Genomic DNA, 24,941 nt, shown 5'->3' with positions numbered 1-24,941 from the left:
CGCCCATTAGTACTGCCTTGTGGATAAAAGAGACTGATATCTAGTCATGCTTGAAGGTGTATCCGATAATAAAGAACTACTGTGTCTATAATGTGCGTCCGGTCTGTAATGAGCTTTGTGAGTTAGTCATATGTGGTCTATATTTATCATTGAGATTGCAGCACTAAAGGGATAGTTCACCAAATTAAATGTTGCAGTTTAGTTGTTCCAAACCTGACTTTTTTTCTTTTGTGGAACACAAAAATCTGAATTCACAAAAAATATCCTGGCCACTGTTTTCAGTATAACAAAGACTTAAATTTTGAACTTTTCCTCACATTATGTTATTGTAAGACTTTGAATATAATGTACAAGCCATATGGATCACTTTTATGATCATTTTATGGTACTTTTTCGTTATTTTCGAAAGCTTCATTTCCCATGGCGACTAACTGCATGGAAAAGAGCAACTAGTATAATTCTCCTTTTGTGTTCAGTAGAAGTAAAGTCATATGGGTTTGGAACGACATCAGGGAGTAAATGATGAAAGATTTTTCATTTTTAGGTGGACTGTTCCTTTAAACAAGCATCTCTAGTTGTTCTGTTCTACTCTGCTCTGCTCTTTTCTTTTCTTTCCTCTCAGTTGGCTTTGAGAGAAACAGCTTATGGCTTATTCCAGGCAGGGAGACAGTGACAGAGAGAGCAGCCTGATTCTCATGAGCTCAGCAGAAAAAGCAGAAAAGATGATCGCTCTCACTGTGTGTAATTTACAGTGGACTGAAATTAATTTCTCCCTCCACGATATCAGCTGGGGAACAATGATATTGCTTCTTTCAGCTTTCATCTCCTTTATGAATTATATATAATGCACACCAGTGGTCACACAACAGCTTTGGGTTTTGTGTGCCTCTTCAGTGCCGCCCTTATGTCTGTGTTAAATATGGAACAATGAAGACACCTATTTGCATCTGAACTGAAATTGTACTTTCCACTCTAGTTGTTACAGTCACAGATAAAATATGAGATGTTCAAGGCTACATATAGTCAATATAGAAACAGCACAGTCAGACTATTGTCACCCAGCAAGCAGGTGACTTCTATGTTAGCATGTTGTCAAAATGTCTATCCATTCACCGTCCTCAAATCTACAGGTCATCGATGTACCTTTAAAACTTCCTTAGCCCTTCTTATTGCCTCATTCTTTCAAGATTTGGCATTGTTTAGCTGGGTCTTGTAGTCAGGCAGATTACAATCTCTTTCTGCTAGTCATGCCTGCCTTTTGAGCTCACATGCACACAAATCTACACATGGAAATGCCTTTCAACAAAGTAATCGGAGAAAAGAGTGTGAAATAATAAATCTTGCTGGCATAGTGTGAAACGTCATCTAGCGATCATTACAAAAGCTAAAGACAAGAACTTTTGATGTTAGAAAGCAGGTTAACTCCAAGTTAGCAGTGATTTTTTATTTCAGTGTTGTGGCTTTTAACTTCATCTGTGTTAGCTTTAGGCTAACTCTATGTCAGTCTACTCCTAAACAGTGACAAACTTTTAGCACACATGTACTGTATATTTAAAATTTATATTGAGAAATATTGATGACTCATCCTGCACTACACAGATATTTGTCCAATCAATTCTCTCAAGCATTCTAATGTTGGCATTCACCATGTCTTAGTTCATAGATACTCACTTTGGTAATTAATTAAAGTTGCAGTGCACATAGTTGGCAAGATATTTTCCTTCGTATCTCTCACATCTTGGATCAGCCAAATCAGAATCCCCTGCAGACATTCCATAGAAACACTGATAGCATTTAGCTCACTGTCCAATAAGAGGACAGGCATGGACCAATAACAAGCCGCAGTTGGTTGAGCATTAAGGTTTCTAAGGCACACACACTTTTCTGACGCTCAAATCCCCATAGTCACGTGTGTCTTTTTCCGGTGTTGCAGAGGCGGCTAGCAATACACTTTAGTCCAAACCAGACATTCTCAGTCTCAAAAACAGAGTGACCTCAAATAAATGCATCAGTCTTGAATTTACAACTCGTATGGATGTAATTTGCATGGTCCTGTGGCATTTATTACTTGTTCATTATGCATTGTAACTGATTAATATTTTCCCACAGCTTTTATAGATTACTGTGGCTATTCGGTTGCTTGTCATTGTTTTGGGTCCATCTGCTCATGCTGAACTGAAGCATGGACAGTGACAATTAAGCAAGTTTAACACAGTTGACAAGGACAGCCTTTGTCGGGCACGAGCCATCTGGAGGTTCCTCCCTGTCCTGCATTAAAGAGATGCTAACATTGTGATCCTTTTTTTTCTCTTCGCTCTGGTCATACAGGGACATTCTCCTTCTTGATGGATAGATCATATGTATGAAACAGAGGGGACTGAAAGAGGCATACAGGAAGACAGATTGCCATCCACAAAATAATTGTGCCTAAAGCAGACCACCGCCTGCATTAATGAGATGTACATACAGAAGAAAACATGAAGCACAGGCAACAGTTAGTAAAAGATTACATTTTAGCACATTTAATGCCTGGAGGAAGTTCACTTGTTTCTTAATATCTCATATTTGAAACTGATAAGAAATACTGATGGATCCAATACATACATAATTCATTGTATATTTGTTAATGTTAGTTCTTTTACTTTATTATTAACGTGTGTTGTTTATTTCATTAGCACAAATGACGGACTGACCAGGATTTATTCCAGTTTGTATATCCAAACACAGACTTTTATGAGCAGCTGTTTCACTCGATATGATGCTTCTAATATATTTACTGGTATGCGCTGTCAAAATCTCCAATAAACATGTTATATTTGACATATTGTAGCATCAAAATCATTACTTCCTCCAAACCGAACTCTGTTCTCTCCATCAGTTTTGCGCCTCATAGTAACGGTTCGACCAATAGAATGTCGACTTCCGCTCTTCGGACAAGTTCATTGGATCATGAGAAACAAGCGGCTGCAAATAATGTACAAACTCCGACTTTGGCAACTAGTTGGAAGAGCCTTGCATTCTGATTGGCTCCCAAATCTGGAGTGTGCGCGTGATCAGTTTTGAGGCGAGTCCATTGCGTGCTGGAGAAGGGGTGCCGAAAAAAGAGCTCTACAAATGAAACGACACCGTAACACACGGCGAAATGAGAATAAATAGCTATAAACTCCGTCTTATTCTCTTATTTCTAATTATTTTTTATGTATTAGCTGCTAAAACTTAAGCACGAGAGGAGTAATTTGCTCCACGCTTATCGGTTAGAACAGGTCCCCCCATGCTATGCGCACCGAATGGACTCTGCTCCTCACGGAGTGAAAGGGCTGGTAGACCTGGTGAACTCAGCTCATTGAAATGAAGACTAGCGTTTCGTCATGGTAAGACGGAGTGGATGGTAGAGCTGGTATCTACTTTCTGTTCTGTCGGACTGTTAAGAGATTTTTTTATAAAAAATGATCTATCAAGTGATATCGGATGAGTGAAGCCTGGTGCTTTGACTGCTTTCATGAAACGCAGTTACTCTGAAGCTGGCATTCAGACTGTTAAAGTTGAGCTCTATGTTACCTTCATTAGTCTGTGTGGAAAATTTGTTTTTACTCCGTTCGGTGAGAACCTAGTCGATCATTAGAGGACTCAGACCATGTACAGTACAGTGTGGAATACGGAGAAAGAAGATGACTGGAGAGACGTGATGATGCCCTATTCCACTGAATTAATATTTTACATTGAGATGGACCAGCCGCCAGGTACAGATAAAACAATCAATCTAACAGCACGCTTAGTTCACCCCGAATTATCAGAATGCTGTAATTTCCTCACTCTAATGTTGATACAAACCTATGTGACTTTCTTTCCCCTCCATGAAGCACAAAAGGTTAGAAGACTGACATCCCCAGTCACCATTTACTTTCATTGTATCGTTTTTCATACAGTGAAAATGAATGGTGACTCAGATGTCATTGTGCAGATCTCCTTTTGTTCCATTCAAAAATGTCGTTTAGCGTATTCAACATTTACGCAGTCGCATTATCTGACACTGCACTCATTTGTCTGCTTAGACAAATAGAGCTTGCTTCATAGTTGAAATGTGTTTTATTTTAATGTTATGTAAAGCGAGACATGTATGGCTGGCATTAAAAATTCCCACTCGTTCTTCTACAAAAACCCATTTCGCCATTTTAAAATCGTTCTTTGCTGTCAGGTTGTCAGTAAAAATGTGCCTTAATCGTACTTCTGATGCACTGTCTGCATAGTGAAAATGAATGGTGACTCAGATGTCATTGTGCAGATCTCCTTTTGTTCCATTCAAAAATGTCGTTTAGCGTATTCAACATTTACGCAGTCGCATTATCTGACACTGCACTCATTTGTCTGCTTAGACAAATGGAGCTGGCTTCATAGTTGAAATGTGTTTTATTTTAATGTTATGTAAAGCGAGACATGTGTGGCTGGCATTAAAAATTCCCACTCGTTCTTCTACAAAAACCCATTTCGCCATTTTAAAATCGTTCTTTGCTGTCAGGTTGTCAGTAAAAATGTGCCTTAATCGTACTTCTGATGCACTGTCTGCAATAACATTATCGTGTACATTTTAAATGCATGATAAACGACTTTTCACTCAGATAGGGGAGCCATATTAAAGCCTCTTTCTCCCTGAAGAGAGTGCAACAGTCTACATCCCTCTATAGTTTTTATATCTTAAAGTAATAGTTCAGCTGGATACGAAAATTCTGATTTAGTCACCCTCTTATATTATATAAAATCTGTATGACACTTAGTTTTTCTTCAGTAGAACACAAAATGGGATATTAGAGCCTCAGTCTCCATTCACTTTGTGCATCTTTTTCAAACAATGAAAGTGAATGATGAATGAGATATAATTTAGCATATCTCGTTTTGGGTGAACTGTCACTTAAAATTAGGACTAGTGTAAACTTGTCTGTATATATATATGCAGTAGGGATGTAACGATTCACTCAACTCACGATTCGATTAACGGTTTTGATTTCACGATTCGATTCACGATTATTATTATTTTTTACAAAAATGAGATTTAAGTCATTAAGTGTCCTTTTATTATTGCTTGGACAAACTACTGTACTTTTCTTTGTGAAATTGAAATATAACACTATAATAATATACTAATATAGCACTTGTAAGTTATTGCTCTTTTGTTGGTTTTGATTGCTTCTATTGTCCTCATTTGTAAGTCGCCTTGGATAAAAGCATTTGCTAAATAACACAATTTAAAAATAATGTAAATGTAAATAACAAAACTAAATTACAATTTTAAAACAAGCCCCAAATAAAATAAATAAGTAACACAAATAAAATAAATCTCTTCATATAAACAAACTAAGGCTTTGTCTGTGCTCTTTCCTTTTAAAATTAGAGGCAACCACTGCATTTTAATCATGATCCAAACAAAGATATGCATGCATGCAACAGGAGCAGTTTTTAATCTAAATGACATTGTATAATTTCGAAATTTGAAGCAAAAACAGAATGGTTTGACTTCAGTTTTGTGAAACTATGCATAAAAAATATCTGCATGAAACAGAAACAGCAGAGCTGAAGGAGACGCAGGTTCACTCTCTGCCAGCAGGTAGCGCTTAAAGCGATTCCTTGGTTTCCGCTGTAAACAAAGCAGCGCTGCACTTACGAACTTTAATATGCAGGGCTCCAGACTGCGACCATTTTTTCTGCCTGTGCGACTAAATTGTGTGCGAAAAGCATACCGAAACAACTGAAAAGCATAACGAAACAGCGCTTAGAGCGTATACTCGCCGCGTCAGCACGAGTGCGAAGATTATGCGCATATTGAGGTAACGATGGATGGTTTTCAAGCGAAAGTCAAGTAAAAGACCGCTTCTTAAACCAGAGAAGGTGAACAGTTTTACTTTTCATTTTGTTTTCATTTTTGAAAAACTTATCTTTGCTGTTTACCTTAAGCTATGGAGGCTCTCTTTTATTTATTTATTTGATTCCTCAGTGTTTGCTAAATGTTCTGTAATTTATTAGTCGGTATATAATACAGCATGTGGTGTGTGCCATGCCTCATCTTATTTGTTTTTGTTAATAAACCTTTTGTAAGCTAGTTTGTCATTGTATCTTATACCGATTTATTGTTGTTGTGCTTTTTGATTAAGAATAACAATGAATCCATCTTTTGTTTTAGTCTTAAAAAATGAAAGGTGTGTAGATGTATGTAAGCAAAACAATGACAACAAGATCGCGAATTCGAAAGTGAAAACATCCGAAGGCCGCGGCTTAACACAGCAAAAGAGGATCTCCCGTTCACAAAATTCAAATCACAAATAATACTACTGATGATAAAGAACAGGTTGAATGTTGACAACTTTCATTTCCATATAACTAATAAACTATGATAAAAGTTAATCAGCATGCATTGAATAATCCCATGTTTAACCCTAACCCTAAGCGCAAAAAAAAATATTGCGACCAAATCATGTGCTCGTGTGACCAGCTGAGAAAGTTAGTTGCAAAAGAGCGAGTCAGAATGAGTCTGGAGCCCTGATATGCATTATATAGAGGCAAGAGGAAAAGAAAAAATACCATCGAAAGACAGTAAGTTCCCCTCAGACATACATTCATATAAACTCCTACCCCTAATTGAATCGCGATTTGTTTAGCATCTCAACCGATTTGAATCGTCACATATTTAAATCGATTTTCAACCGGCTTGCGGTTAATCGTTACATCCCTAATATCCAGTAATATTGTAAATTTTGCGTGTAATTTGGGCTTGTAAATGGTATATATCCAGTAATATTGTAATTTTGCAGGTAATTTGGGCTTGTAAATGGTATATATCCAGTAATATTGTAATTTTGCAGGTAATTTGGGCTTGTAAATGGTTAAATAAAAATCTTTATAGAGATACTGTGTTACAGGTCCTGCTATACTCTTGTCAGTTTTTCCTCGGGATATTTGGATGTTTTGCATGGCTCCACCGCAAATGGTATTGATATGCAAAATGTGGAGAGATCGAAATGCATTCTCTGAATTGCTTTGACACCTTAAGTGGTGTTATACAGGATCTGCAAATTTGAGCAAATAGGGACTATATAGCATATAGACCAATGAAGTCACAGAATTATAGCTTGTGAAAGCTCTTTAGGGGTCTTTTGGAGTAAGTTTCCCAGCTTTCTGAATGTTAGTTTTGGTGTTCTGCACTCCTTATTCACATTCAGTGCCATTCATGTGTCATCTATTAAGGGCTGACACCATTTTATGGCCATTAATAATGATGTCATAGACTGGAAACTGGATCCTGTTCAGAAGTCACAGGCATAGTTGACAATGGCTCGTTAATTCATGTCATTAATTCCTGCAATAAAGAGACGGGATGACACTTTTGGAAGCGTGAAATAGGAATGGAATGGGAAAAGAGACTGTTTGACAGTTTAGCATGAGGCTGTTACTTTCGTGTGACTATTGTGAGGGGTTTTAGGGCAGACAGTATTTAATGCAGAAACACAAAACACATTTTGTGCGTTATTTCTTGACAGTCCCTCTGTAACATTTTATGAAGGTTGTTAGATTGTGAAGATGCTGCCTTAATGTATCCGCATAAAGTTAACTGTTTATTGGTCCAAATGCAGCCTTATTTCAACAGTGGGCAGAATTAATTATTTTATTACATTTACAACATTCTCTGCATTGTTCAAAGCAACAATGCCTAACGCTCAGTTCTAACCTCCTCATTTTCTAGAAAATTAGCTGTGGTGGACTGAACGGATCTGGCAAGCAGGATTCTGAGTTGAATAGCCCTTCGATTGCTCTGCCACAGGGATGAATGAGCACAGCACTGTGTGATCAACCCACACATTAATCTTATCTTTCATTCTGTGCCACTGCACACAAGTTTCAGATCTCTCCTTTTTTTTTTCTCTGTCCGTTTGTCCCCATGTAGTGTCAGTAGCCACACACTGACTTATCATCTGCTTCTTCCTCAACTCACGACACGAGACGCTGTTAAGAGAGGCACTTTGGGACAGTGAAATTCGCCTGGCCCAGGAAAAGATGGGTAGATTAGAAAGAGTGACTGGGAAAGGAAAGAAACAGGACGAGGTTCCCATGCAGGTGGTGATTAGAATATTTATTACAGCTAAATTGAGATGTGAAAGGCTCTGAGGTACGGCCCTGTATGTGCGTGCCGTCTGCAAACAAGTAAGCAACCGCTTTGTTCCATTGCAGTGTTCAATGAGCACAGGTGCCACACCGCCCCCAGGGGAAAGTTGGCCCCTGTCTCTTAGGACCAGTGATGTGTGAGTGTAATAAAGGCTGCCGGAGCAGTGTGCTCTGGGGGGACAACAAAAGTGCAGCGACACCAAAGGGAAAGTCAGCTTCTGACATCCCTTTAATGGGCATTCGTATGACATAAAGGATGGAAATGTCATTAACTCTCTTGATACATGGTTCTTTCTTTGTTCTGTGCCTTTTCAGCTTGCTCTGTCTTGAATGTATTTGAGCTTGTTCATTCATAAATGTCCACAGAAAATTGATATGTCAAGGAAGCAGGGCTTTCATTAGCAGAATGTGAAAACAAATAATTTTTCTTTCTCTGTGTATATATAGGCATATGTGCACATAATAAAATATTAAATGTATATGTAAAAATGTGTGTAAAATAATTTAAAGGGGTCATATGATGCTTTTTTTAAAGATCATTATTTTGTGTATTTGGTGTAACAGAATATGTTGACATGCTTTAATGTTCAAAAAACACATTATTTTTCAAATACTGTAGAAAGGAAAACTTGAAATCTCATCATATGACCCCTTTAAAATTATTTATATATATATATGTATGTATGTATATTAGGGATGCTGCGATTGGCCGGAGATCGGTATCGGTCGATAATCATATTTTATGCCTCAATCGGTTCTCACCAACTTGGCAACATATAACATGCAAGATGAAATGAAAATGACATAGAACATTTTCTAAAGATAGTCTTCCTTCAGAAATACAGTAATATAAAAACACCCGCACCTCGTTTTGATTTTTAAAGTGCAGTACATGCTCATGTTTATTCAACCAAGCCTTTTGGAAAATCCGTCAGTTTTGATATTGTGGTGAGCACCACAAATAAATAAATGTATGGGAAAGAAATTGGTACTCCGTATCGGCTGCTAAAATCCTGACCGGCGCATCCCTTACATACGTACACACACACATATATATATATATATATATATATATATATATATATGTTGTTCTGTTAATTAAATTCATTAATTCATGAGTGTTTGGGCAACCAGCACACTTTCAGCATCTTGTAATCTGACGTTTCTAGCAATGTGGCTGTGAAGTGATTCGATGCATGTGTCCCAGTTTGTGTTCGCCTCGGCATGTGTTAGCGTCTTTGCCTTGTCTGTCTGGGAGGAGCGCTCATTCCCCCCCACCCCCCTCCTACATCATTCCCCAGAGCTTTCCGCTCTCTCTTTCTCGGTCTCATATGGTTGTTTCCACCTCCCCTCCTGCTTTCTCATTGGTTGCTGCCCACTTCTCCATTGAGAGGGTTTGTTAAGCCAGCAGCATCTGAATTTAGGAGCAGGGATTTTCCCTCTGGCTTTAGTCTGAAAGGCAGCGCGAGGGAGGGTGGAGAGAAAGCGAGAGATAGGGAGAGGGAGAGAGAGAATAAGAGGACTCGTGTCACAGACAGCTGAGTGCAGGCTGTATACATGCAGCTCAAAAAGGATCCTGAGGAGGACGGTAAGAGAGACACCGTTCTTCTTTTCTTCTGCTTTTTCACAGTCACTGTCTTTGCTTTCGTCTTTTCTGTCTTAACGGCTATTGTGACGCTCTGAACAGACTGTCAGGGGAGCACAATGACAATTAGTGTTTGTCCTATTGTGTGGGAAATGTCCTGGATCTTGTATAGAAACACGCACTGTTGTCAACATGAATTAATATAAGAATCATGCTTTTGCAGGATGTGTAATCCTTGATAGTTGTACTACATTTTTTCTTGTTTTGTAATTTTGTTTTATTAAAAATAATTTGCATCATATAATAGCCTCTTTTAAGAGTTCAGCTGCAAGGATTGTCTTTTAGTCATTCATTAGGAGCGGATGGTGACTGTGCATCATGATAATATGTGGACAGAGCCCGTATGGTCTTACATGTGATTGTGAGTGTCCCCGACGGAGTGTTTAAACCTCCCATGTGCTTGGTGACACTTTTAATTCATTCCCCCTGGATCGGGACGTGGCAGCCCTCGCCTGCTGTTCCCCTCAATGGCACTGTCATCACTCTCTGCCACAATTTTTTCTCATGTTAATGCACCCTCTAATTTGTACATACAAAAACCCTAAGCTAAACAGTTTTGTGTGTGTGGTGTCAGTCTGTTTGTGTCAGTGTATGGTTGTATTGTCTTTCAAAGTACGGTTGCTCCATCAGCTCCATCACCTGTAGAACCAGAAGTTTGAATGTCTTTTTGTTACTGTGCAAAAGAGCACGACTGCAGAACAATGACCTCTGAAGATGATGTTCTGAGCTGCATGTTGCGACTTATATTTGTTTTCTAAACAATGGACTGCTTGGTCGTCGATTGCCATAGACTTCACCTATGGATGTATAGTTTTCTTTGTTCAGACTTGCGCAGCTCTGCAGTGCTGTATTGCCACTCACTCCTCTTCATTCTTTCTCATCCTTTCCATCCTACATCCTGATCACTTTCTTTTTCTCACATCTTACTTTTCATCTTTCATTAAAAGTTTTTATTTAGAAAATAAAATAATATTTTAAAAGTATAAAATATCTACAATTGATTTTTTTTGTTTGTTTTGCATTCATTGTGAAGCATAATGGGCTAGTTTACTGTTGTAGAAATTTAAAAGAAATACTTTCACTTTTGTCATTTAAATTGACCCCCTTTGTTTGTTCAGTTTTGTCATAAATCATGATCGTAACTTGTTTGAATCAGTGAATGATAGCTTTAAAAAATGACTGCATTCTGCGACTGTGGACTTTCCATTGTGTGCCCCCCAGCTGCGATATCTCTGACACTAACACAGATGGGGTGACCACTGTAATGAGATCACCTAGTCACGTCTCTGCCGCTTTCTTGCTCGGTTTCCTTTCGTTTGTCCATGTTCTTTTCAGGCTCACACCCCATCACTAGCTCACAAAGATAACCAAGTGTGTGTGTGTAGGACAAAGGTGATCACACACTTGCAGAAAGAGCTGACAGTGGAAAACTGGTAGGCAGGAATTTGAGGTTTCAGCTGGGCTTGTGCACCTGACTTTTGCCTGCTGTAGAGAGCGAGCGAGAAAAAGGGGGGTCATTTCCCGTTCTATTGGCAGGCTGCTACTGTAGCTCTGAAAGAGGCTTTGTGATGAAATGAAATATATAAGGCTAGAATATATGCTTCAGACATATTCATATAAATGTGTGTGTGTGTTTTCAGCTCGCATGATAGTCTTGAAGAGTGAGATATTGAATCTCGGTTTATTGTGTCTCTAAATTAAATTGGGGAGTGGAGGAGGTGAGCCACGTGAGTATTTGCAAGTGTAATATTAATATGGTGATTATTGTGTTGGCGTAGAGGGAACAGAAGGTTCTACATTGTCAAATGACTCTTCATAAGCTGCTATGCTGCACAAATGGTCTCCTACCAGGTGGTGAGCATTCCCCTTGAAGTTTTTGATAACAGGAAAGTGCACAGGGATGCCATATTTTCAGCTTCCAAAAGTCATTGCTTTGAAGAAATGTTAATTTTCCACTAAACTCATTTGGCTGATCTCCTTTTAGACCAACTGAAATGTAGGTATAGTGTGTGTGCACACCTGCAGGAGCAGTGTTTGGGTGGGGATGTGTCCATTAGCCTGGCTTTGCTTTGACTGGTTGAAGCCGCTCACCCCACCAGATTAAGGTGTTTCCTGTGGGCCAATAGAGGGAGGAGTTGTCACTGTGCCCGGGTCTCCTTTAACTCAGACTACACTCATGCGCTCTCACTCCCAAAACCGCCACTACTTTTAATTAATGACACCCTCAAAGAAAGCCATTCACACACCCCTCTTCCCGCACACCGAAACTTTAAAGAACCATAAAGATCTTAACTCCGCAAATGTTTGCAACGTGGGGAAGTAATAAAACTTCAATGAAATCTTTTCAAAATTTGGAGCACCGAAATGGCAACACAAGAAAGTGTCTTTCTCTCTCTGTTTCTTCAGAGGGTCTTCATCTCTTCTTTGATCTTTAACAATTATTTTATTATTATTATTATTTCTTATTAAAGGAGCCAATTGTGTGCGGTGCAGTGGATCATTCCACAATGTGCCAGCAGCAGTGATTCATTCATTGACTGTAGTGTGTGTTGCTTTTGAATGTCCCTGTGGGCTTTTATTTCCGTGACTCACCTCCGGTGTATTGGATTTAAGTCTTTCCTCTTTTAATTCACATACCAGATAGAAGTTTCTTTGGCTAGAAGGGCCCAGGGGTTTCTAGAATCAGCTCAGGCTTTTATGACATCAGTATGCTTGCTTGCGCCATGCCTTCCCCATTTCCACTCCCCCTCCCCTGTCCTGGCATAGATATACACCCGCTCTCACGCAGCCTTGTCTCTGCCAGGCTAAGTACAGGTGGGTGACTGTTTTTACAGAAACTTGACTTTTATAATGATGTGGTCATATTTGAATTAATTATGGCAATAATCTGCATGAGCCTGCTTAACTCTGCATGAGCTAAATAGTCCACTAGTATTTTAAATGTGCCACCACCTTGCATGGAGTATGTCTTTAGTTTCGCTTAAAAGCCTTTGAATAAACCTGTGCGTTGACAATGGAGTGGTACGTTGCTGTTTGAAGGCCACTGTTGCAAATTTCAACTAGGTCCGGGGGAGGTTAGTTTGGCTTGGTGGTAGGTACAGGGCTTGAACACGGTGTCTCTGTATATTTCAGACAGAGTTGCAGCCTTCAGTTTTTTCTCAAACTAATCTTTGCCAACTGCACCTGGTTGAGCAGTTGTAGGTTTCCCTGAAGCACTTGAACACAAAAACACGTGGGCCCGGTTTCATAGACGGGGCTAAACCTAAACCAGGATTAGGTCATAGTTCAATTAGGACATTTAAGTAATTTTTATAAACATGCCTTAGAAAAAAGCATTACTGGTGTGCATCTTAAGACAAAACAAAGGCACTGACATGTTTTAAGATCAGTCAGTGCAAGTTTCTTTCAGTTGAAACAGCTCAGATTTACATTTTAGTCTAGGACTAGGCTTAAGCCTTGTCTGTGAAACCGGGGGGTGAACACCTTGTTTAGAACAGCTTTAGTTGCATCTTCAGATTCAACTAGTCTTGCTGAAAGTTTTGTAACACCTGATTTGCATGTCGTTTAACCATCATTCAAGTCTAGTTTTGGCTCTAAGGTTGAAAAATTCACATCAGGAGATTAGATGTGAGAATGCATGCTGTGAAGTTGTAACACACAGCACATAGTCTCTCAGCGCTATTTCTGTGAGTGAGGGTGTGTTGGTGCACTGCGTGGCTGAGCAGCACACACTGTTGACCTCTGACCCGCAATATAGCAAGAGCATCATCAACGTTTGCTTTCCAGCATTGCGGCAGCTATTGTTTGCTTTTGCTGCCAACAAAGGAAGTGTTTCACTCAAAGGGAAGGAACCTGTTCATTACATATTCGGCAAGTAGCAGAAAAGCAAGACTGGCAGAGAAGGTCATTTGCTTTTTGTTTACACTTTCACATGGGCCAAATGGAATATGTTGTTGTTGCATTTTCCGTGAAAACTGATCTTTTGCATTTTCAGTGGAAATCACGGTTGCATTTTCCGAAACAAACTCGTCTAACTACAGATGACGTGACTGAGTCACAGGTTGGAGGAGAGTATTGAAAGGCCATCCATGGGAAAATTAAGGGCTAAAGGTCAATAGTTTATCCTGGGTGGTAACCTGCATCTGTATTGTATTCTTACCTTTTTTGCAATTTAAGCTCAATTTTGGATTCTCTTAGCAGCATAAACTTATTCATGAGGATGAACAACATGCAGCCATTTGTTAACATGGTGTCCACTTAGTGTAGTCTTTAAGGAGATTAGGTTTTCATCTGTAAGGTGAAACCAACCTCATATTTGTAGGACTGCTCATGAGGTTAGAAGATTTTCCGTTAAAATAAATCTCTAATTTCTTCTGCAGCTCTTCCTCCCAAGCCAACAAAACCCATGACACCAGTAAATGGCAACGGTGTGAAAGAAGTCGCCAGCGGCTCATTGCAAGAAGCAGAATGGTACTGGGGAGACATATCAAGGTAAGAGTCACTTGACATTAGATTTAATTTCTCACTTGATTGGATTTCTGTGTGTTCTGCTCTGAAAATGTTTCCTCATGCCAGTTAGCTTATAGTGTGACGATGCCCTCATCACGTGGTGGACACGTATAGCAGTGTGTAAGTCAGGTGATAGCTGACCAGTATAGTCATAAGCAGTGGTGTAATGTAACGAAGTAATACTTTGTTACAGTAATTAAGTATTTTTTGGGAGTATCTGTACTTGAGTTTTTATATTTCAGTCAACTTTTACTTTTACTCCACTACATTTCCTAATTAAAATGTATACTTTTTAAAGGGATCATATGATGCGATTTCAAATTTTCCTTTCTCTTTGGAGTGTTACAAGCTCTTGGTGCATAAAGAAGATCTGTAAAGTTGCAAAGACTAAAGTCTCAAATTCTTTATAAAAGTTAAGAGTCTGCCACACCTACCTAAAACGTCTCGTTCTAACACGCCCCCACATACCTACATCACTATTTGGGAAGAATTGCATAACACCGCCCAAATGTTCACGCAAAGAAAGAAGGCAGAACTTTTATTCTCGCTGTAGTGTTGTTGTTGCCACTGCCATGTCGTGAAGGCGCTGTGTGTTTTGTTGTGAAAGTGAAACTACTTTGTTTGGCCTTCCGAAAGAGGACGATATATGCTTCGTCATGCCTGGAGCTGATCCGTGCTGGTTGCTGAGGAAATACAACAACTTTGCGCTGTGGATCACCGGATCGGCTGAAGCGGAGTCCAGCCCGGGGTCGTCACATGTGGTTGCCGCAAGCCTCCTTCGTCGAATCCGCCGGCCGCGCCGTTCTCAAGACCGCCTCTGCTCACTCTAGCCCTCTGGCCGTTCCTCACGCTAGCCTCCGGCCTCTGCTGACTCTAGGCCACCGTGTGTGACACTGTGTTTCGTTGTGAAAACGAAACTACTTTGTTTGGCCTTCCAAAAATGGACACGACTAGAAATCAGTGGTTAAGTTGTATTTACAACACTGTTCTTCACACGCTTGAGGTATTCGGCCAATCATAACGCACTGGATAGCTGACCAATCACAGCACACCTTGCTTTTCAGACCGATGAGCTTTGTAAAAATCTACGTGTTTCAGAAAGCCGGGGCATAGAGGAGAAACAATAATGTACAGTATGTGGAAAATAATGTGTTTTTTTAACCTTAAACAGCATAAACACATTTCATTACACCAAATACACAAAATAATGTTGTTCTTAGCAACATCATAGGACCCCTTTAATAATAATTTTATACAAGTTCAGTAAAGCAATGTGACTTAAATTTTAGACATAATATTGCTTGTTTTTGCTCAATTTTGCTAACGAAAATAGTTCCAAACAAAGATCACAGCACTGTTTTGCATCTCTGAGCAATGGACAGTGTTTACTTATTGAATGAAACCGCTTTTTGAATGAATCGGTTGAATAAATGATTCAGTGATTCACTCAGTAACACAGTCAAATGCTTGGTTTCTGAATGAATCAGTTGAATCTCAAAGACTCACTCGTTAACAGTCACTTTCTGTCACCTACTGGCGGTTTTAATTTCATATTTCAAGTATTTTTTTTCATGTTTTAAGTTATTTCAAATATCTGTATTCAACGTTTTATGTTAAAAACAAAACATTATGCATCTGTAACTGCAGTTTAAATGCATCCATGTCCCCCCTGAGATACTTAAACTGTGTAAATGCATCTAAATGCTATTTCAGATGCAGATTCCAGAAATGTTTTCTTATGTTGGAATGAAAGACACCAAGTACCGGATGAAGTGCTTCTTACTCTTACCCAAAAATACAAAATGGAAGAAAGAGTTAAAACACAATGCTACTCAAGCTGTGTATGAACATTATTATATATAATATTTTCCATTTTGCATTTACTTGTACTTTTAGTTTCAATACTTAAGTACGTTTAAGATTTAAAACATACTTTTCGTACTTAAGTACAATAAATATCACATACTTTAAGACTTTTACTCAAGTAATATTCTAAACGGTTACTTCAACTTCTCCCAAAGTCATTTTCTGGTAAGATATCTGTACTTTTACTTGAGTATGGCTTTCAGGTACTTTATACACCACTGGTCATAAGACTGCTTCAAGATCAAATGAAAAGCTCTCTGGGTTGTTATTTTCCTCCACCTGATGGATTCCAAGTTGGTAGCCTGAAGGTGGAGTCGCACACACAACTCTGGAGTGTCATGTTGCTCTTTCAGCTGCTCTGCAAACTTTTTCTGTTCTTTTTCTTTCTTAATGTGAGCTGGTGAACTTATTTTGATCCTCTCCTCTTCTTTTGGCTCACTTATCCTGAAGGCATGGACGCTTTGCCGCAGCTGTACAATACAGAAGGGCAATGCAATGGGAGCGAGACACAGGAAGAGCTGAAAAGAGAGAGGGGGGGTAGAATAACACAAATCTCCAAAATGTCAAGCCGTCTGGCCAGTTTCCAACATGACCCATAAAACTCTCAGGTTTTAGCAGATTAGTTTGCTGCTTAGTGACCAGCTTTAGACTCGTTTGATGTTGGGCGAGTAGAAATTCTGCAGAGATGCTCACTGATCTCTGAAGCCCTGCTATCCTTTAACTCACACAGTCCCTTCCCAGATAAACTAGAGCTGCTTTTAGCTTTACTTCAACCCTGTCCTCAGTGCTTACTAGTTTCCAAATCAGAAAGTAACTAAACTCTAGGCATCAAATAAAGAACTCCACAGCAAAGGGATGCTGACCGTTGAATTTCAAATATGGACTGTCATTATGGTCTCACTGAATAATGTTCTTATGTGTGTCAAAATCCTGTTATATTATACTATACTGCACTATACAACCATACAAGTACTTGGTTAAAGCATTTGTAGTCAGTGTTTCCCCTGCCATTATTTGGGGCGGCCCGCCCCCCCAACGGCACCCCCCGCCCCCCTTGAAGGTCAAATTCATTTTATTTAATTATATTTTCTCTATAGCGCCAGATCACAATAGAAGTAATTCAAAGTTACCTTTCTTATATAACATGTCTATACCTTGTTCTTTCATTAAGCAAACTAAATAGCCTTATGTTATTTATCTTATTTGCACGACGACATGTCATTTCAGTCGCTACGTTATGGTCGCGCTCTCTGTATCATGCACAGCGGAGTTCCGCCCGATGCGCACGCTCACACACATACACATGTGAGCCCACTCCCTCTAGTACTTGTAAATATTAAGCCGCAAAACGATTCATATTTAAATATGAATTCTGCGTGTCTCTGTGCTAATGAATGGTGCAGACGCGTGGTTTTGTGCAGTACTCGTACTGAAACACTCGTGACGCTTCCGGTGATATTAACCTCTGCCGTCTCACTAATGAGGACATAAATACATGAGTAACATCTCCAGAACTGCTCTGAGAGTCACTTCATCAGCATTTGACCGTTTCATTTCAGTAAAACTATCATCATGTCATACACACACACACAGAAATGTAAAGGTATTCACGGCAACCCGTCAAAATAAACGTTCGGTTTAACTTGAGGGCATTGGCAGAAATATATTACTATTGTTGAGTAGAATGTACGTAACAGGCTACTGCTACTACAAATTATTAAAACCTTATTTTTAAGGAATAAGCATTCAATATTTCTTCAGTGTTTTAATTGTAATATTAAATTACCTTTATTTTCCAAAAAAATTAATTTGTTTAATTTTCATTACTTAAAAGATAGATTAAATGAACGTTTTATGCCTTAAAACAAAATGTAAATACACAAGACAGAATTTCTGAGCAAAAAAATCATAAGGCTATTGTAAGAATAAATGAAACATGTTTTATGCTTTCAAATTAGACATGCTAAAACAGACTTTGGTTACAATAAAACATAAGGTTGGACAAATAAAACATTTTATAGGGCCATAAACGTAATATTTGTTAAACTTTTAATAAATTGATGTTAAATTGTTTCAGTTGAGTACATAGTAATGATTCTCAGCCATGTTAATCATCTGCATGCCGGTCTTGGATTCCTGATTTTCTTCTAGGCTTGATCTTAGATGAAATCAAAATTTACTCTTTATTTATAATATGTACTATTTACTGTGCAAAATTCATCTGTGCCTGTTATTACACCGATAAAAATAATTAACAGTTATGATTAAGCGATTATTACGATTTTTTTTCTTCATTTAATTACATCGCATTACAGAAGCAAAATTGTTTGTGAAATTTATCTCATGTTACTAAAATAGGGCACCTCCCCTAAACGATGAATTTGCTGATGCACTGCAGCCTAAAAATGTACCTGATTCCCACAGCTCTCACTGCAGAGAGGACTCCTGAAATGTGTGAGCATTGCTTAGTCAAAGGTTCCTTACCTCAGCAGCCCAAAGTAGGCTAAATATACCCCCTCCTGAGAGCCAGGGCCGGGGTCTGCTGAGCTCCAGCATGACTAGTCTGTTGGCTGTCAGGAGAATGGGAGGAGGCCTGGAAGTCAAGGGGTGTGACATTCCTCCTAGACTAAAATGGAGGAGGCGGCAAAAAAGCAGGAAAGTCTTTTAAGCCTGACAGCTGTGCCGCTGGTCATCTGGAGGCACTTTTAAAGAGACAGACTGTCTGATTTCAAGACAAGAGTTGGAGACATCAGTGTACATGTGGGCGTGCAGGACGGGGTCAACAGTTAAACCATTCAAAGATGTCTCACTCTCTCCCAGACGGCTGTAGCAGGCAGTATGGTCACAGACCAGTGCCTTTGCCCTCTGCCAGACCAAATTTATTTATACAGCCAGGCAAAGAGAAGTCATGTTTTTTTGTGTGTCAGCCATTTCCAAGGAGTGAAGGACAGGGGCCACGGAAACGTATTTTAGCTGTAATTATTAAGAGCAAGATTTGATGTGTGGAGTAATTGCACCATTCACTCTTTTCTGTGCAGGGAAGAGGTGAATGACAAACTGAGAGACATGCCTGATGGTACTTTCCTGGTACGGGACGCCTCGACCAAGATGCAGGGAGATTACACGCTAACGCTAAGGTAACTCTAAATATTTTAGAATACTTCTACTTTTTGATACGGTTTAAAACCGCTCCATTCATCTTATACTGATCTGTGGTCCAACACAATTTCATTTTTTTTTCCTACAGGAAAGGTGGAAACAATAAGCTAATAAAGATCTATCATCGCGATGGGAAGTACGGATTCTCAGACCCGCTCACATTCAGCTCAGTGGTGGAGCTCATCAGTCACTACAGGCACGAGTCACTGGCCCAGTACAACACCAAACTTGACGTAAAGCTCATGTATCCCGTCTCCCGCTACCAGCAGGTAAATGGGTTTAGATTGTGGGTGGGGGTATCACATTTACAGCCATCCCTTCCTTTCCTTTTACCTCTTTGTCCACCCACCTCTACCTCCCTCGCTCCGGCCCTAAAGAGTGTGTTTGCTGAATGAATTGTGCAGCTTGTTGTGAGTGAAACTGCAGAGGCAGCAGGATGCTTTTGGCATGAAATATTACTTTGTTTATTGCCACAGCAGCGCACCTCCTAAATAATTGCACGCATCCACAATGTCGAAAGGCCATCCAGGCATTTATTCTCCAATACACCGCCTCCCTCCCTCCATCCCTCCATCACCCTCCCGGTATCTTTCTCAGACACACAGGTGCTCATTATTTAGGGGGTTCCACAAATGTAAGCCCTCGAGAGGCACTTACAGATTCCAAGATTTTTATTAATGATTCCTGGAAGAAAATTCCTGAAAAATGGCTTTCACTTTGTAAGCAAAACCTACAGCAGGGTTCCTCAAATCTTACCCTGGAGGGCCAATGCGCTGCAGAGTTTAGCTCCAACCCTGATCAAACTCACCTACCTGTGATTTTCTAATGATCCTGAAGACGCTGATTAGTATACTCGGGTGCGTTTGATTAGGGTTAGAGCTAAACTCTGCAGGAAAGTGGATCTCGTGGGCCAGATTTGAGGATCCCTGACCTACAGTATGTTGCTGTGAGCAGTCCTTTTTCCCCATCTCACTTTTCTTCGCTCAGCCATTCATACCAATAACAATGCGTTTACTCTTGCTCTTTCAGGATCAGCTCGTGAAAGAGGACAACATTGATGCAGTGGGGAGGAAACTCCAGGAATATCACAATCAATATCAGGAGAAGAGTAAAGAATATGACAGACTCTATGAGGAGCACACAAAAACCTCACAGGTAAGCCTCTTAGAACATCACTGTTGGATCGCTAGACAACCAACCCATTAACTGCAGTGCTAAACGCCACATGCACAACATGGACACAAACAATTTATTCCATTGCAGAAGCCCATTGACCAGTTAACCAAGTCTATTAAGAGGCACAGCCCTTTTGAGGTTGCATCACATCCATTGATTTATCTTTCCTTTGATTGCAGGAGATCCAGATGAAACGTACTGCAATAGAGGCCTTCAATGAGACCATTAAAATTTTTGAAGAACAGTGTCACACGCAGGAATGCTACAGTAAAGAATACATTGAGCGATTCCGCAGAGAGGGCAATGACAAAGAGATTGAAAGGTACACACAGTCCTCAATTAAGAGCGCTCTGGTCAGCAGCCTTGATCTATGGGTTTACAAATAGTTCTTGTTTCTCTCTCAGGATTATGATGAACTATGAGAAGCTCAAATCCCGTCTTGGCGAGATTCACGACAGTAAGACCCGGCTTGAACAGGACCTGAAAACACAGGCTCTAGACAACAGGGAGACGGACAAGAAAATGAACAGCTTGAAGCCAGATCTTATTCAGCTCAGAAAGATTAGAGATCAGTACCTTGTGTAAGATTATCCTTCCTTTGCAGTTCATTTCGTCATCATTCTGTTAGAGTTTACAGATTTTTTTTTGCTTTTCTCCATGAGTAAACACTTCATTGCTTCTTTCTCATGCAGTTGGCTCAATCATAAAGGTGTTCGACAGAAACGAATAAACGATTGGCTGGGGATCAAAAACGAGAACACGGATGAGTAAGTCAAATTGTCATGTATTTGAGACCACAGGTTTGATAAATGACTGCCTCCATCACAGCATCTAACACATTTCCTCTCAATCACAGCACCTACTTCGTCAGTGAGGAGGATGAGAATCTGCCACACTACGATGAGAAGAGCTGGTTTGTGGGGGACCTTAACCGAACGCAGGCAGAGGACTTGCTACACGGCAAACCCGATGGAGCCTTTCTCATCCGAGAGAGCAGCAAGAAGGGCTGTTACGCCTGCTCTGTTGTGTGAGTATCTTAAGATGATGTAGACAGTGAGGTGAAAGTTATGGCAATGAAATGGGAGAATGATTATTTCTTCGTGTCAACAAATTGTTTTCTTTGACCGTAAACCTAGGTATTTTCTGTCCCCCCCATTTTTCCAGTCAATTTTCCCAGTTTGTCTATTTTACAAAATTGCCATATAGTTTTAGAATTAAAATTACATTTTAGGTTCACAATCGTATACTAAATGACAAACTTGCATTAAACCTTTAACATTAAGGCCATTTCAGTCTATACATTGTTTTGTTTGTGTCTCCTTCACCTTAGCTTGGGTTCAGATCTGGTCTCCTATTTCCATTCTCTGCCACCTAATAATTTCCCATCTCCTCTGTTTCAATATAAAATCAAATTTGTTGTATTTTTTCATATACTTTTCAATATTGAAGGGTTAGTTCACCCAAAAATGACAATTCAGTCATTAATTACTCACCCTCGTCGTTTCAAACCCGTAAGACCTTCGTTGATCTTCGGAACACAAATAAAGATGTTTTTGATGGAATCTGAGAGCTGTCTGACCCTGTATAGACAGCAACGCAACTGAAATGTTCCCAGGTCCAGAGACGTATCAAGGAGATCTGTAAAATAATCCATGAGACATCAGTGGTTCAGCCGCAATTATACAAAGCTACGAAAATACTTTTTTGTGCGAAAAAAAACAAAAAAACTCAGTTGCGTTGCTGTCTATGCAGGGTCAGACAGCTCTCAGATTCCATCAAAAATATCTTAATTTGTGTTCCGAAGATGAACGAAGGTCTTACGGGTTTGAAATGACACGAGGGTGAGTAATTAATGACAGAATTTTCATTTTTGGGTGAGCTAACCCTTTAAGACTACATTTTTCCAGTTATACATTAATGTATTGATCCTCTTTGATTATGTTCTGTGAGGCTGAATCAGTCGCCTCTAGACCAATATTAACTTTGGTTGTCATTGAGTAAAACGGATTGCCTTTATCTTTGTCTGAGGTCAGATTCTGGTGCTCGCATTGTTAATGAGATCTGTCATGTTTCTGTCTGTAGTGTGGACGGCGAGGTGAAGCACTGTGTCATCTACAGCACACCCCGCGGCTACGGTTTCGCCGAGCCCTACAACTTGTACAGCACTCTGAAAGACTTGGTCCTGCATTACCACCAGACCTCACTGGTCCAGCACAACGACTCACTCAATGTGCGGCTGGCGTACCCAGTGTATGCACAGATGCCCTCAGGCCAAAGGAGATGAAGACTCGCCCCCCCAAAAAATTAAACTCTCTATACTCATGGGAGGGGGGAACCGTTTCTGAACAAAAACATACAACAACAAAAAAACACTTGCTGCAACACACACGTCAGCCACCTTGGAGTTATATATTTTTACAAGAACAATTTGGAGGGCATTCTTTCTAAAGACTGCTTGATTTGCACAAGGAAGTTTTAAATGTTTGTGAATGTGAAAAAACAAAACAAAAGCAAGCAGGAAGCAGAGGAGGAGAGTTTCAGGTGATCCGCGCTGCTACCTAAACTCCAGCTGGGACTTTTTACATGCTCCATTGTAGATCAAGCTTTTTTTTTTCCTGCCTCTATTTTCTCACATCTTTCTATTTTTCATCGAGATGATTGTTTTTTTTTTCTTTGTATTGTCTTTGCAAAATTCTTAACTATATGTAAAGCAGGAAAATATTTAGTTTGGTTAAATGTCTCCGTCTCTCTCTTTGTGTTTAAAAAAAAAGCAAAAACTATGTAGCAAACAGACGACTGACACTTTCCAGAGTGATCTCTCAGTGACCGCTGCTGAACGAGGGGTTGTGGGATGTTTGGGAGGGCACAAGTGAAAATGTGTTGTAGTCTTAAAAACAAAAGCTTGTTTTAACACTAACTCTAGAGAGATTTTTATTTTTTGTCCTTGTTTTTTTGGCTGGATCAAAAGTTTTGTCCTTTAAGCGGTTAATATCGTTACAGTTCAGTTCAGAGACCAACGTTGGCATGGGGAGGACTTTTTTTTTTACTTTTTGTGATAAAATAGGCTTATATTAATTGAGTGAAATTATACTTAATACACCTTGTTTGCAAACTACATAAAATAATTTGGATCTGTGTCCTGTGAACGGAAGCTTCACTTGTACCTTTTTTTTTTTTAAGAACCAAAATCACACACACAGACACCGTTGACAAAGCACTTAGAAATGACAACTGACCGCTGCACCAAATTTGAAAGAACAACTCGTGATTTAACTAATGTGACCTCTTAATGCGTAATTGGATTTGTGTACCTGTCAAACATGTTAGTGAAAAGAGACTGATTAAGAAAAACAGAGAGAGTGTATAAAGGGGGGTGTAGAAAGTGAGTAAAAGGGAAAGGTGGATATTGGTGTTGGCAGAGGAGCTGCAGATGTTGGCAGGAGCGGAGGAAGGTAGTGGAGGAGTGGAAAAGAGAGCCCAGCTTTGCAGATATCTCCAATAAAAAGGAAGAATAATCACATGCTCACGTTTGATAAGACAGGAGTCTGTGACTCCTATTGGGTCAAGGTCAAGGGTGGTACAGCACGACTCCCGCCAATTGTGGTTGTTGTCTCATACTAATTTTTGTGAAGCAATAAAAATATGTTAAACAAAAGTTTACTTTTATATATTTTAGTATATTTGAGCAAAAGTTAAAAGCTAAAATGTACATACACTACTCTTTGGGGTCTGTAAAAGTATTTTGTTTTATTTTTAAGTCTTAAGTCTTTTTTTGCTCACCAAGGCTGCATTTATTTGATAAAAAATACAGTAAAACTGTAACATTGCGAAATATTATTACAAATTAAAATAACTGTTTGTATTTTAATATATATTTAATATAAATATAATCTAATTTAGCCGCTTAATGTTTTTGTGGAAATGGTGATACTTTTTTTTCAGGAATCTTTGATGAATAGAAAATTCACAAGAACAGCATTTGTTTAAAGGAGACATATTATGCCCCTTTTTACAATATGTAATATAAGTCTCTGGTGTCCCCAGAATGTGTCTGTGAAGTTTCAGCTCAAAATACTCCACAGATCATTTATTATATCATTTTGAAAATGCCTATTTTGAGTGGAAGCAGAAACACTCTGTTTTTCAGGCCTGTGTCTTTAAATGCAAATGAGCTGCTGCTCCCCGCCCCCTTTTCCAGAATAGAGCTGTGTCATTACAGCTGGTACCTCCTAAAAACATCTGTTTTGGTTCTTATCATCATGTTTATCGCGCTGAAATCATGTGTTTTAAACCATATGAGTTTAAACTTCTGATATACGGTTTTCTGAGAGCACACATCGAAGCTCACGGACAGAAAGTGGCTGTCACATCATGTGAGTACTAAACTAAGTTCTCATTCACACACAAGTTAACGTTAAAAACACACACGAGTTACAAA

The 24,941-nt window shown here is 39.4% G+C and overlaps 1 protein-coding gene across 1 annotated transcript in view; it reads left to right on the top strand.

Annotated features, from left to right (window-relative positions):
- The window catches only part of pik3r3b (phosphoinositide-3-kinase, regulatory subunit 3b (gamma)), a 173,741-nt gene extending 150,477 nt beyond the window's left edge, over nt 1–23,264 (top strand). Inside the window, exons 8-16 of the mRNA XM_016284731.1 lie at nt 14,173–14,284; nt 19,207–19,305; nt 19,416–19,596; nt 20,357–20,482; nt 20,683–20,825; nt 20,908–21,084; nt 21,196–21,270; nt 21,360–21,530; nt 22,586–23,264. Coding sequence (XP_016140217.1) covers nt 14,173–14,284; nt 19,207–19,305; nt 19,416–19,596; nt 20,357–20,482; nt 20,683–20,825; nt 20,908–21,084; nt 21,196–21,270; nt 21,360–21,530; nt 22,586–22,787 — 1,286 coding nt within the window. The 3' untranslated portion in view covers nt 22,788–23,264. The remainder of the gene's footprint in view (nt 1–14,172; nt 14,285–19,206; nt 19,306–19,415; nt 19,597–20,356; nt 20,483–20,682; nt 20,826–20,907; nt 21,085–21,195; nt 21,271–21,359; nt 21,531–22,585) is intronic.
- The last annotated feature ends 1,677 nt before the right edge of the window (nt 23,265–24,941 follow it).

This window comes from Sinocyclocheilus grahami, unplaced genomic scaffold, assembly GCF_001515645.1.
Source record: "Sinocyclocheilus grahami isolate Dianchi unplaced genomic scaffold, SAMN03320097.WGS_v1.1 scaffold187.1, whole genome shotgun sequence".
In the NCBI taxonomy this organism is placed as follows: Eukaryota; Metazoa; Chordata; class Actinopteri; order Cypriniformes; family Cyprinidae; genus Sinocyclocheilus; species Sinocyclocheilus grahami.
The sequence above is the reverse complement of the archived record's forward strand: the minus strand, read 5'-3'. Positions and strand labels throughout refer to the sequence as shown.